This window comes from Hippoglossus hippoglossus, chromosome 3 (assembly GCF_009819705.1).
Source record: "Hippoglossus hippoglossus isolate fHipHip1 chromosome 3, fHipHip1.pri, whole genome shotgun sequence".
NCBI lineage: Eukaryota > Metazoa > Chordata > Actinopteri > Pleuronectiformes > Pleuronectidae > Hippoglossus > Hippoglossus hippoglossus.
In genome coordinates, this window is record NC_047153.1 from 5,796,524 (window position 1) to 5,810,866 (window position 14,343).

The following is a 14,343-nucleotide window of genomic DNA, read 5'->3' on the forward strand; positions in this document are numbered from 1 at the left end:
GCAAAAATGGAGCCTCCATTTCCTTTTTAGCGATTATTGGCATTCCAGCACGAAACGCCACTTACACACCAGCCCACATTTAAATAAACCCAAAGTTCAGAGTAAAGTCAAAATGGTGGAAGTTGTTTGTAAAGATCTGCACGCTGCAGTGGAAACTACTCTCCTTCAGATCATCTGTTCCAGCCTTATGTTCTTTAAGAAAAAAAAACACTGCAGAGCCTTTCCAGTTTTCTGCCAAAACACAAGAACACAAGCAACATTTCCATGAAATTGTGCTCGTGACTGAAAAACAAGAATCAAGGCCGCGTAGAGGAAAGTCTGTGGAAGGATTCAGGTTTGGCTGCGTAGCATTGAATCAACGATCAAGCCTCGTCGCTTATAGCTGGATTTGTAAGTATTTTTGCAGATTATGCATGTGTTCGTAATTCTGACCAAGGTGAGTGTTTTTTTTCCTTAACAGCAAACAGGCTTCATTTCACCTGATTGATGTAAACAGAGATTGTAAATAAAGATCATTTACTCTATCAAGAAATGAAGCCACATGTCCCAGAGACGGACACGGCCATCTTGTGCCGATGACGCCATTTGGAGCCAGATCAAAATTATTTGACGTGTACTTTGACTTTTTGGTTTGGTCCATGTCCCATCCACTACCATGGATGAGACAGGGTTTACACTGCAGCCGTCATGTCGTCCATCTTTAATACAGTATATGGTCCTAAAGAATTTAATTTTAAGTTCTATTGAACATGATAATGACCACATTGTTTTTTTAACCGCGTGATTTACTGCATCACTTTCGTGAAACGTGAGGAATGAGTCAGGTTTGACGTGGATTTGAAACTGTTGAGGGGGAAACTGAAAATTTGATGACTCCTAAATACTGCCGCTCACATGCAAGTACATATTTTAGAAAAGATGGTTTGTAAGAAATCTATAAAAGCCAAAACACCCTGAGCTGATTAGCATGTCGCACTAGTTTCCAAAATCTCATTTGACGCCGTGATTTTGTCTGTTGGGTCTGAAGTGAAATCGAGAGCGTTTAAGGAGAAATCTCCGAGGTTTTGTGGAAAGATTCCAGCAGTGAAGAATCAGGCGCCTCACACATATTGGAAGATGCACCGCGTACAGCTGGAGAATAGAGGTTCAGGTGGGGGGGGGGGGGGGGGGGGGGGACAGGAGAGGAGTTAGGGTTAGAGTTTATCTTCATCTGCTGACTGCCGCAGTCAATTATCACTCTCATTAGGACACCGTAATTGCACCAGCCAAAGCGCGGTGCGGCAACGGGGCAGAGGATGGTCCAAGTTCAATTGGACAGTCCACTTTGATGTGGAATTGTAATCGCTGCTTCGTTTTTGGGTGAAGAAAAAATATCTGCTGGTATTTGGACGCTTTTCAAACACTCTCTGAGCGGCAGAGCGCAATCTGGCACGGACGCAGAAACAAACTCCATCAGAATGTTTAAAAACTCTGAGGATATGTTTGCAGAACATGAGACAGTGTTCATTTAATGAGGAATTTGTATTTACTTAACGGGCGCCTTCATGATAAAGCTGCTGTTGGAACCGGTTACGTTTTCCTGGTACAAACACACACACACATCTTTTCTTACCAAGACACAACCTAAGAATCTTTGTTTATTGCTGGTGTGAATGGGTCAACATGGATAATGTGACCCCGGTCCCAGCCGGGCTCACAATTTGAGTTTTTATCTGATATAGAGATGTTCCAATACCGATATTTTTCATTATATTATATAGGTAGATACCAAACAGATACCAGTGCATTGAGATACATCAGGTATCAGTATTACCGCCAGTCTGACACTGCTTGGCCTGTTGTTGATGTTTAAGGGTGAACACTGGCTATTTCTGGCTCTCTTGCCAAAAAGTAAATGTCTTTAATTAAAGGGTCGGTGTTTAGAATTTAGTGACATCTAGTGGTGAAGTTGTATGTTGCAGCTGAATACCCCTCACCTCCCCCTCCCCCTTCCCAACATGAAAGAGAACCTGTGGTAGCATCAATTTAGATAAAACACACGAGTGAAAACCTCACTAGGATTATTTTATATCCATATTTACATGGATGATGGTATTAATGTCAAACATAACCTCATCACTGGGTTTCAGTGTTACAGAGGCAATAAAGCCAGCAGCTTGTGTTGCATCTGGTTGCTTGTGTACAAAACAACCTCGCGTTGGTGCTCTACTTTTAATTTACAACCAGAAAAGGGGCTTTTGTTGAAAGATGACATGTCACATACAGTGGGGGGGAATTCCATAGACATACAAAAAGACAATTAAACGCATGGGTGTACATTCCCACGCACACACAGAAACACACACCAGGCACTGAGGTGTCTGGAGAGCAGAGATAGGGCCGTCTCCATCAGCCTCTCCACCTACCCAGAGGACCTAATCAGTCAGTGAATACACGCAAAATGGAGACTGTCATCCACCTCCAGCCCAACAGACTCCCTGTCGACAATTTTCTCCCGCCGTCCTCCAGAGAGAGAAAAAAAAAGATGGATCTTCATCCTCAACCGAGATTTCCCACATCATATTTCCTCAGCCGCTGCGTCTGCGAGTCCTGCTTCTCTGTCTTCTTTACAGTTTCATCTTTGCGGTCGGCTATAACACTTCAAATACTATTTTCTTCTTCTTCTTCTTCTTCTTCCTCCTTTTTTTTTTAAAGAAAAGCATTTAAGTTCTTTCCCTATTTCAAAACCTGTGCTCCAAGGTTAGTTTTCATTTTTCATCTCAAAATATGATGAATGCGCCCGAGTGGAGGGGTTGAAACAGCCTCCGCTCCCTGTCCTGTGGCTTCCATCCCTCCTCACGTGTACCAGAGACAGATGGAAATCAAGGTAATGGAAAACCACTGCGACCCTGACCCTGCATCCGGGTCAGAGCCATTCGTCATGGCACTGACCCCGGCACTCAGCAGCAAGGCAGCACATAATTGGTCATAAGGGTCTGCACCTGGACATGAGTGCACCTACGTGGGCTTTCCTGAGGCAATGTTTGCACCAAGGTCCATATTGTAAACGTAGAAAAACACTGAAACGTGAGCAAGTCTGGTTTCTTTTTCCTGTTTCAAATATTTTAAACAGCAAAAACGTGTATTACGACAAACATCTGGTGGGAAAATAGACAAACTGCTTGATCTCAGGGAGTCAAACCTTCAGTCATCACCTGCTTTGCACCATCACTTATATTGTTTAGTATTAATTCAAACAATCAGTAGGCTAATATTGGTGTGTTCTATTTGGTACAGACACAATTGCTGCATATGTCATAAAATGATTTGTTGCAAAACTCTTCGTAGTTGTTTTTGAAAAGTTAAGTGTATTTCTCTAGTTCATGATTGAGAGTAATATATATGTTACATTGGTTTTCAAATCCACTGCTGATGATTTTGAGAAATAAATAATTTAGGTTATCAGACCACTTCTCTTTTCTTTTATCTTTCTACTATAAGAACTAGACGATCATGTGTAGGATTGGTGTACACTCCACTGAGTGTGGTTCCTTGTAGTTTCTGCCGTCAGACAACTACACAAGTACAATGTGGTGATTTATTCACAGCTGATGAGTGGGATCTGTTATCCAAGTTGGGGAAGAAATGCTTTGATGCTGCAGAAAGACGTCTGATCAAATAAGCATTTTCTGCTCGTGCAGATCAGAGACACCTGTATAATGTGACGGGCTGTATAGGCATTTGAAATACAGTAAGGGAACATACGACTGGAGAGGAATGTTTCATTACAGCAAAAGGGTTTTGGTTGTGTAAAATGTATCCAGCTTCACACACAACGTATAGTCAAGACTCACATGCACACGTTCACATCTAAAGATTACATTTTTAAGAGGAAAACCGACATGGCTGGTGTTTTTTCTTTCAGTGGGTTCCTTTGAGAATGTTGTTTTTTGTTGTATTTGAGATTTATTACTGTTTGTTTGCCATTTTGCTGCTTTATGGGTTCAGTGCAGCGACTGTGGAACTGCAAAATGAGTGTGTGAGTGTGTGTGTGTGTGTAGTGTGGGTCTGCCACTGGGCATGTTGGAGCAGCAGAGAGGTGGAGGACTGAAGGGATAATAAAGAGAAAATGGAGGACAGAGAGGTATTAAAGCAGGTAAAAAGGAAAGGACAGGAGGTTGATTAAGCTGGAGAAAGGATGGAGAGAGTTAGAAGAAAGAAGAGAGAGAGAGAGAGAGAGAGTGAGAAAGGAAAGGGAGACAGAGAAGCAGTGTGAAGAAAGGATGCAGTGAAATGATCAGGAAGGACGAATGGAGCTGTGTGATCAGCTCAGTCTCTCCAGGCTCATGAGAACAAGTGTTCGTGAACGGTGAGACATCATCAGATTGGGTTTTATCTCCGTGTGGAGCTGGGACCAGATCGGCCTTTGAGATAACAGCCTTTGTTTGGCCTTTGTTGTGCTGGTGTGTGTGTGCGTGTGTGTTTTAATCAGGTTGAGTCTTGGAGGTGCGACAGATTAGCTGATACAACGATCAACGGCAATTATCTTAATAATAAGAAAATCATTTTAATAAGCTAAAATGACAAAAAAAAAGTGGTCTTTGCTGGTCGCAGATTCTCATATGTGAGGATTTAATGATTTTCCTCGTCTTTCATATCCTACACAAGGTCCCTGCACTGGTTGCCTGTCAGATTCCGTATTGATTTTAACACAAACACTGCACCAGCGAACATGTCACGTGCACAGTACTGCTTTGAAATATCTCTTTAGTCAGGCTTTTGATTAAATATGGTTTTATAGACATTAATATAATTCTAATTACATTTAATCCGTCCATTAATATTGTTACTATAAGTTTTTATCCAATTTATTGAGCTTTTTCTATTTATTGTACCTTTTTGAAATGGTTTTTATTGTTATTGTAGCTTTTAAAATCTATATTTCATTATCAGCATTTTTGATTTGTTTTGTAATCTTGGCTCATCAGTCAATTGTGAAGCTCATGGACTGTGAATTACAGCTGCGTAGGAAATATTAGGCTTCATACTGTAAGTATTCATGTTTGCAGTATCCCATGTGTAGTCACGCTAATGGAATCACACAGTTAAAAGGTATTTACAGTAAATCTTGCTAACCATGCTAACCTCAGTGCATGTGCATCATTGTTATGTTTTATACAAAGTGAATGTCTTTATCCACTTTATGTTGTCATAACACATTATTTCCCAATATGAAGAGATGCCGCCTTAATTAATCAACTGTCTGTCCAACAAAGCGTCTCCCGCGATGCCACAAAGGAGTTCCACTGCAACAGTGACGCAATCTGCATTTTTTTCTCATTTTCTCCCCCCAATAAAAAAAAAAACATATTCAAATACATCAAAAAAGGGATTAAAGAATCTGCCGAAAGCCCTAAATCCTACAAAGTGTGTCAGACTCTATCAAAGGATGAGCACGCTTAAATATGAAGCAACACACATGACACATGGAGAGTGTTGGTGTTCGTTTTATAATTTCCATTAGTGCGGGGAGGGAGAAATTAGATTTCAGTCAAACGCCATATCAAAGCTAAGTAATAAGTGGTTTTGCTTATCTTCATATTCCACAGTATTGTATGGGTGAGAGGGAAAGAAAGCAAAACACGAGAAAAACAGAGAGGAGCAGAAACCAATAAACAAAAAGTCAATACGTTGGAATAGAGAAGAGCCTCATCTACATGTGGGGAGGTCAGGGGGAAACAAAACAACAAGCGACAGAGAGGGCGAAATGAATTCTCCGTTTTCTCATTTGGAGGATCCCCTGTTAAGTGGCGGCGAGGTGGAGTTCACCGCGGAGCGATGGTGAAGGAGGGCTGAGCTCAGAGCGGGCCGATGGGCGGAGGGACAGCTGTGCTCGAGAGCAGCAGACGGTTCAGATGGGATTTCTCATTTCTTACGTCTCGCTCCGCGTCCTGGCCATCACCGCTCTATACCGCTCACTCCCTGCCCTGTAATTTTTCTCCCCCTCCTTTTCTCTTACAGGGACGCATGCTGAATACATAAGACCGGGACGACAAGGCCACACTCCACCCCCCCCCCCCCCCTCTCTGTTTCTTCTTAGGCTGCTCGTGTTTCCTGCGTATCTGACTGTGCACACACAGGCTAAAAACTGACGGGATGACAAAGCAAGAGCGGAGAAGAAACACAAAGCCAATGAATAGGACTTCAAAGATGAGCAATATTTGTCCTGACAACCAGAATACCTTATTCTAACGAAAGCTGCAGTATATAGTGTATTTATATAAGTACAGCCCGACCAATATGGATTTTTGAGGGTAGACGCTGATAGTGAGTAAAACATTTAAGATGCCGATAACTGTAAATAAACAGAAAACATGAATGCAATAAAATGGAGAAAACAAACATATTTAATATAAAATGTACGGATCTGTTACGGATTGTTTATCCTATAAAATAACATTTAAATATCAGCAACAATTAACTCTGATATCAATATGTCTGTGATATTATGCTGATTTTATTTGTTAACTGATTTTATTGGCTCCCGACAAATCGATTGAGCTCTGTATATAATCAGGGAGCATAAAAGGTTAATATTAATCTTATTACATTGAAAGTTAAGGGAAATCTATTATTTCAAAAACCATTCCATACTGAGAAATGTGACTTAATTGATCATTTAGATCTTCACAAGTCACATAACATTATAGTGCTTCTCCAAAGTGTTACAGTTACATTGGAATTAAACTCAAAGAGATCAGTGCAAAGAAAAAACTGAACTTGACATTTTACAAAAGCCATAAATATTCTGTCTATTCTCTCCTGTAAGAAAAAAAGCATAAACGGCAGGAAGATAAGAATATTCACATCTTATAAAGTGATTCCCAGATGTAGTGACCTGGGATCTTTCTCACATAATAGTACTTAACTATATATCCTACATATCTTAGTGTGTTACCTAGTAACAGAATAATAATAAAACATATGAGTTTGTGGTTACTTGGATCCTCATGCTCCCTGAATCGTGTTTTTATGGCTTAAAGTGCTTTACCATCCAAGTCACATTCATCCATTCACACACACATTCGCACAGCGCTTCTATCGCACATCACTCACACTGACAGAACAGCCGTCAGGGGCAATTTGGAGTTCAGTGTATTGCCAAAGGAAACTTCAACTCTGCCTCTTGAGCCGAAGCCTCGAATACAAAAAAGTACTTCTGTATCCTCACAATGAAAACGTTTACCTGATCCCTATGATATCTTATGACATCTTACAATATTACACATTTTGTGCTTATATGTGAAGAACGACAAAGAAAGTTAGAGGGAGCAGGAGCCTGGTGAGACACGGAGGTGAAGTTGGAGAGTGAACTGCCGCGACGCTTCCCGGTGACGGTGGAGACGTGTGCAAGCGGAGGTGTTTCCTTGAGAACAATGAGCCGCACGTCTCACAGCAATCAATCCCTGATATTACCTCGGTATTTGTCAGATGAGCTCCCTGCCACGCCAGCCACCCGTGACTCATTCCATCATTTTGTCTGAGAGGTCACGCCCACTCCGCCATCGCTCCTGGGTCTGATGGCGGCCTAATGGCCTGCTCTGTCTACACCGCAATTAACCTTTTTATTGGCCACCTGCCAGCCAGCTGGAGATACATCAGTGGTTGTCTGTGTGTGTGTGTGTGTGTGTGTGTGTGTGTGTGGAAACATAAATGCAATAGCTTAATGTGTCCAACATTTGTCCTTAAATAGATTCATAATGGTTGAAGCTTTTACGTCTATGAATTTCCATGAGAAAAGTGCTTGTGTGTGTGTGTGTGTGTGTGTGTGTGTGTGTGTGTGTGTGTGTGTGTGTGTGTGTGTGTGTGTGTGTGTGTGTGTGTGTGCGCTCCTTTAATAGATGACAGATTTCACCTGCTCCGCTCTTCAAGTAGAAATTGATTGAATCTCACATCCCATCATGGTTGACCCAGGTAGATCCCACTGGCTGTGAGGACGTCTGACAGCAGAACACATCTCAGCAGAGCAACTATAAACAAGTCCCGTCTGCATTATACGCCGATGCAGCCGCGGTGACGGATATTGATGAAGCGCAGGACATGTTGCCGACTTCCCTGCTGTCGTTGAACAGACTGAAAGATGAGCACATATGCAAGCACACCTGCATCTGCTCATTCATGCACAAACACATTACACAGCGGAACTCCAGACCTGTGATTCTTCAGTTTGCGTGACTGAGCACAGAGGTCGGGCGGAGTAAGAACAAGCTTTGACGACAATTTGTGTAAAAGCTGAAAATGTGTTTTTGGTTCATTGCGATACTGCTTATCTAAAAAAAATGATCCTAGCCGGAAAACTATGGTTTGATCCAAAGCATTGAGCTTTGTTATCAGTCGCACCTTTAGTGTTTACTGCAGGTGAAGCAAGGAGACAAGTAAACACGCTGCCTTTAAGTCTAAACTGAAGAAATCATTTTACACGTGCAGTCACACCAATCGAGTCTCTGAGTGGTGAAGGCAAAACTTTCACTATCTCTCCAATGACCCGTGTATCGTCCTCGGTATTGTGTAACTCAAAAGCCCACGAAAAAACAAACTGAATCACAGCCTGACAGTGTAACTTCACACAGACACTCCGAGGTTTCCGAGAGGCTTACGCTGCACTATCCCATTGTCAACAAGAGGCCTCTCTCTCTCTCTCTCTCCCTCTCTCTCTCTCCCTCTCCCTCTCCCTCGCATCTCAAAATCCATGAGAGCACTGTTGAGCAGAAAGCGCACACACAGTAAATGCATTCTGCGACTCCTCCGGCTGCAAATTGAATTTCAGGGCAGGAACTCGACTCCAAACACCAAATAATCCCACATCACTAGCTGTTCCCAAACTGAACAAGGTCACATTGTAGGACTAGTAATTTAAAAAGAAGGAGAAAAAGGACGCAGACCCGTTTACAAGCATTTATCCAGTAGGGCAACACATTCAGGCTCTGGGAAGGATGTGTAGAGGAGACAGAACAAATGGCTGAACGAGTCAAGGACAAACACGACGAGGACAAATCTGGTAAATGGCTGGACTGTGTATGGTCAGTGTGCAAAGCCGAGGAAGTAGCTGAACCTCAACATGCTCAGAAACATCACCGACCTTTATGTGACAGCACATTGGGTCCATTTTACAGATTTTCTACGTACAACTAAAAGGGGACGTTTGCTCCTCTGGACAATGTCTTGAAAAAGCCCAAGGTTGCAGAACATGTGTGAAAGAAGCTTTGTTACTGTTGAGCTTCCGTCAAGCTAACAAACACTTGCTCTGCCTCCCAGCCAATCACAAACCAGAGTATAAGAACGTGAAGTGTGTCTCTTGGTCGCAAGACACTTCCATAGACATGTTTAATAAAGCAGAAGACGTGACACATCCCTAAAAAGACTTCAGAAGAAGGAAGAGGGCGGCACCCATATTTGGAATGATTTGGCTTAGTTTTTGTTCATTGAGATGAGGCGGAGACACATTGTCCATCTTTATTTACATAATGGGCAGTACTGACGACTTCTTTCCATCTAAAATAGCTTAGGTCTGTCCAAGAAGTCGCTAATTTGTCACTAAAGTCACTAAAAGGCACCTATGACAGAAAGTGATTCACAGATTTATTTTGAAAGAGCAAAAGCCAATGGGGGAATCTCGCAAAACTTCAGTCTGTCATGCAGTACTCAGCTAAACAATAGTGCTACTTGATCATAAACTCAACAACTCTCTCCCATCTGGGGATGTGGCTCTGAAGTGTGGCCAAAAACAATCACTGAAATCGGGAAGGCAACAAAAAAAACCTCCAGATCTTATGTGGGTGTGCTTTTGCAGCATTGCCATGGAGAAGAAAACACCTCAGAGAAATGGAAATCAAAGAAGGAAATAATTTATACGGCATAAACGTACTTTCAGAGATCAATGTAAGGAAAAGAAGAAGCGAAAAAGACTGACAGAAAGATGTGGAGTTGTTTCTTTGAGGATGTTTGTCTAATCTATGTGGCACTCGTGCATTTTAAATACCACTTTTTATTTTTCATTCATACTGTGACCTTCTTTTACACACATCCACGCGGGTGTATTCAATTATTGTGGCTCAATGGGCCCGATAAAGGTTGAGAGCTGAGAGGAGCTAATAGGGAGTTTGGTGAGGTCATTAGCCGTCACCCGGCAAAACACCTCGGTAGCTGTACGATGCCTTCGCTGGTGTACGTGCAGAATTCATTTAAACTCATGTGTAACTCCCAAAACAAGTTGCCACGCATTTATAGTACAGAATATGGTAAAAAAGGTATCAGTTGAATTAAGGCGATGAGTCCAGCAGAACGTACCTGCTACAGCGAGGCGCGCCGTGCGGCTGGAGATGGACCCCAGGCTGTCGATGGTGGCGACGCACTGGTAGGTTCCCTCATCGGGCTTGTTGTGCTTGGAGTGGACCACGTGGTTGAAGAACAGGATGCCGTCAGGGAGGATGTGCCGCCTCTCGTCCGATACCAGGCTCATGAAGGTGCCGTCTTTCTTCCATTCGATGCGTGTGGGCGTGGCCGCGTCGCTGTGGGTCGTGCAGTTGAGCATCGCCGAGTTGCCCCGAATGGCCAGCGTGTCCTGGGGCTCCACTGTGAACCAGAAGGGGGAGAAGGGCTGCGCTGCTGAACCTGGGTGACAACAGAGGAGAGGGCGGAGATAAGACACTTGTGTGACAGGACTTGGACCCGAGCAGCCGTGAGGAATACATCAAATAGAAATCGTGTTAATGTCAAACAACTCGTTTATTCCATGTTCACAGCAGCTGATGCCAATGTTGATATCATTCATCTACTTGAACCAGCGTGTCTACTTTGCATCAGTGGAATTCAACTCTTGAGTGTGTAGCTGATGCTTGCTGCACATTCTGGAATGTTAAGAGCTTAATCACGATATGATGTGATGCATCATACCGATGCAAGTGTGTGTTGCTGCTCAAACCGAAGAATACAAATCATTTTCAAAAATAAAAAATGTGGTATTTGCCTTTATTCTACAGTGGAGGATTCAAGAATGCTGCCCATCACACTTTCCTTCCCCGGACGACTGACGGTTATTTCAATTCAGCTACAACACGTGGGACCGTGAAGTCACATCTCCTGAGATGTCATGAACTTCAATGGCACATTCAAAAACTCTCTCACAAAAATGTGCTGCTGGCTGAAATGAAAGAACACTACAGGACACTGAGTGCCCCAAACACTCTGAATACACTGAAATGTCCCCTAAGCAAAACGTCCTTTTTGTTCATTCTATCTTTTCAGCCACTGTGCCTCCGCCGATCCCTGCGTCTCCGAGAGGCTTTTCATTATGGAAACCACAAACCCTGCTGGAATTAGACAAGAGGAACTGACATATTTAACCCAGTCTAGCTTCCCTGGCAAGTTCATATCACGTCTTGCGTTATTATAAGTAGCGAGAGAGCGGCGATGGAGTGAACGCTGTGGAACGCGGTTGCCATTTCCTTTTCCGCAAGCATAAACGGTAGCGGTGCGTTGACAGGGATAGTGCCACCGCCAGAGTAAGTGCAATTGCTTCGTATTTGTCCTCATCCATTATTCAAGCGCTCCCACCCTAAGAGTCGCACTGTGGTATTGTTTAGATAAATAACACCAATTATCAGTTCTGCAGGGAAAGGGAGAGCTGGAAAAAATAATTAAGGGGGTGTGAAGGTATTTTAATAATGCAGCGAATGGAGTGAAATAAGAGGCTGAATGTTAAATGCAGTTTAAAATATGCCTGCTCTCTTCCAAGAAAATGGCACGTCTCCAGGGGAGAGCGAGAGCAGAAAGAGATAGAAAGAGAGGAAACAAGACAGAAGGGGAGAGAGGAAGACGCTATGTCAATGGTTCAGCTATTTAACTACTGGGAGGTAATTTCTCCACCTCACGGCTCCAAGTCCCTAGTGTGAGATCCAAAGAGAGAAGCTATGTAATGCACGGCCCATAATTCAGGCAACATGGCTGCTTGTCCTCTGTGCACCAAGTTCTCTTGAAAGGGAAAAACTATTACAGGAGAAACACTGCAGAAAGTGACAGAATTTAATGCATATTTTCCACTTTCACTGCAGGGAATGAATGTAAGACAATACAAGTTGTGCAATTGTCTCCACACTTATTCCCTGATGGAGAAGAATAGAAGAGAAAAAGAAGGATAAGTGCCCCCATTCAGTCTCAATGGTCAGAGCTGGGTTTTGGCCTCATACCTCTTTTTATCTTTCATCAGCAATGAAAAGACCAAATCCATTACGAGCAAAATCATGGAATTAATGCAGATGGTTTTCTGTCATCAAGGAAAGAGGTTAGAGGATTTTATTAAATTTTATTAAAGAAGCTCAGTTTGATAACTTTTATATTCTGAGCTCCCCCCTTCTGCAAAAAATGTATTTAAAAGTTGTATATTTTTTTTAAAGTTCATGGTTCCTGTCAATCATGGTTCATGGAGAGACAGAAAATCTGATTCTGCAGGTTAGTCCTCTGACATAAATGAAAAAATAAACATCGGAACAGGCCGAGAGAACTGCGAGCGGCACATCTCTCAATGTAAGCAAATAAAATTTTCATGATACAAACTTTATTGGATCTGCTGACGCACAAGTGCTCAAACATGTAATATCTTATTTTAAATATTCCTTCAGGCAGAAGCGGACGTGAGACTCAAGTGAATAAACAGCAATAAGCAATAAAACATACCATCCGAACCCAGCACAACACGTTTTATAACTCTGACCGAGCAGTGAGTAGCCCGTAGCAGTAAGTGGGTGGTTTTAAATAAGACTGAGGTAAGCAGCTGATTTCAGGAAATCTAGAAATTCAGCCCCAGCGTGCACACTGGGGCTGAATGTGACAAAACTAGCAAAATGTATTTTACTGATGGTGCACATGACAGATGGAGAGAGACCAGAGTGGAGTAGCAGTGGGGGGAATTCGTCACTCCTGCAGACCAGAGGCACCATGGCATGCTTAATCATCTTTGCTTTTTCGCTGGTGAAACAGTGGGTGTGTGGGCTGGGCAGCGCTTCCAGGCCCAAGTCTGAACCCCTTTTCCAGTTAAAAAAAGACCATCTTCCGCCGCTCTCTGTCTGAGGACAACACTGAATGGGCTTGAAGGTCCTGCGGCATCCAATCAAAGCCCAAACTGCCGCCTTTAGCAACTTTTTTTTTTATCCCAGTTGTCGGGAACAGTAGGGGGGGGCTTAGCTTCAACGCGGCTGTCTGACAAAATGGCGAACCATCTGCTTTCAGTTGCACATATAATGTCCACTGTGAGGAGAGCAGGGCAGCGGATGCGGAATGGGGCTGATGGCGGAGGGAACAGTTTGTTCTAAAACTTGTTTACTTTTTCACAACATCCACATTATCTCCATCTGGAACTAAAACTATCGATACCACCGATCAAACTGCAGCGAGGTGAACACACACGCCAACAGACATGACAGCAAAACAATGATACAACTTCCTCGACTACAAAGTCCAAACTCCAAGATGGCAAGGATAAGGTAAAGTAGAACAATACGGCAAGGTGTGATCACTATGTGCAGACAAAAGATGTGTTGATGAAAAGCAACACCAGCGAACCCAAATGTCCACATTACTTACAAAAAAACAGAAAAACATGTTTTTAACCTAAATGTATTGTTCATTGGCTCAATTTCGGGGAAAAATCAGAGACAAATAAAGGCTTATGAACTTTTAACAAGGTAAGAAGGAGCTGAAGTTGTGGCTCATAAAGTCAGTGTCTGCAGTTAATATTGAAAAAATGAACAGACCAACTGTTTGTCAGGAAAGGGTGTGAGGAAGATAATGAGCAAAGGCAAAGCAGGAGCGAGATAAGATTAAAACCTCAGCAGGAAACAAGGATCTTTATCGACTGCATCTGAAGGAGACATTTAAAGGTGACATATTCTGCTGATGTTTGAGTTAGTGTTATTACTTGAAAAAGTTTACATTCAGAAAACGCGTCACTTTCCTCAAACTCCTCAAACGCTCCTCTTTTCAGCCTCAGCCTTCAGTCACTGGGTTTTCGCTTCCGTCTCTTTAAGCCCAGACTGCTCTGGTTGGCCAGTTGACCCACTCTGTTGTGATCGATCAACAGCCTTTAGTATGTGTGGGAAACGTTGACTTGCTTTACCTGGTTTTGCTAGGGGGCGTGAAAGACTAGCCACTAAGCGTGCATTATGCAAATGTTATATCACAATGAAGCTGGAGTATCGGACTATTGACGAGATGCTTCATTAGCTTAAGGAGCAGTGTATTCTGTGGGGGGAGAGGAGCTTTTCCTAGCATGGACTACTTAAGTTTTGAATACAAAAAAAAAAAACTATA

The 14,343-nt window shown here is 42.8% G+C and overlaps 1 protein-coding gene across 13 annotated transcripts in view; it reads right to left on the reverse strand.

Annotated features, from left to right (window-relative positions):
- Positions 1-14,343, reverse strand: part of neo1a (neogenin 1a) — a 163,913-nt gene that overhangs the window by 95,066 nt on the left and 54,504 nt on the right. For all 13 annotated transcript variants that reach the window (XM_034575788.1, XM_034575769.1, XM_034575743.1 and 10 more), the window contains exon 2: positions 10,327-10,650. In XM_034575788.1, the coding sequence (XP_034431679.1) occupies positions 10,327-10,650 (324 nt within the window). The remainder of the gene's footprint in view (positions 1-10,326; positions 10,651-14,343) is intronic.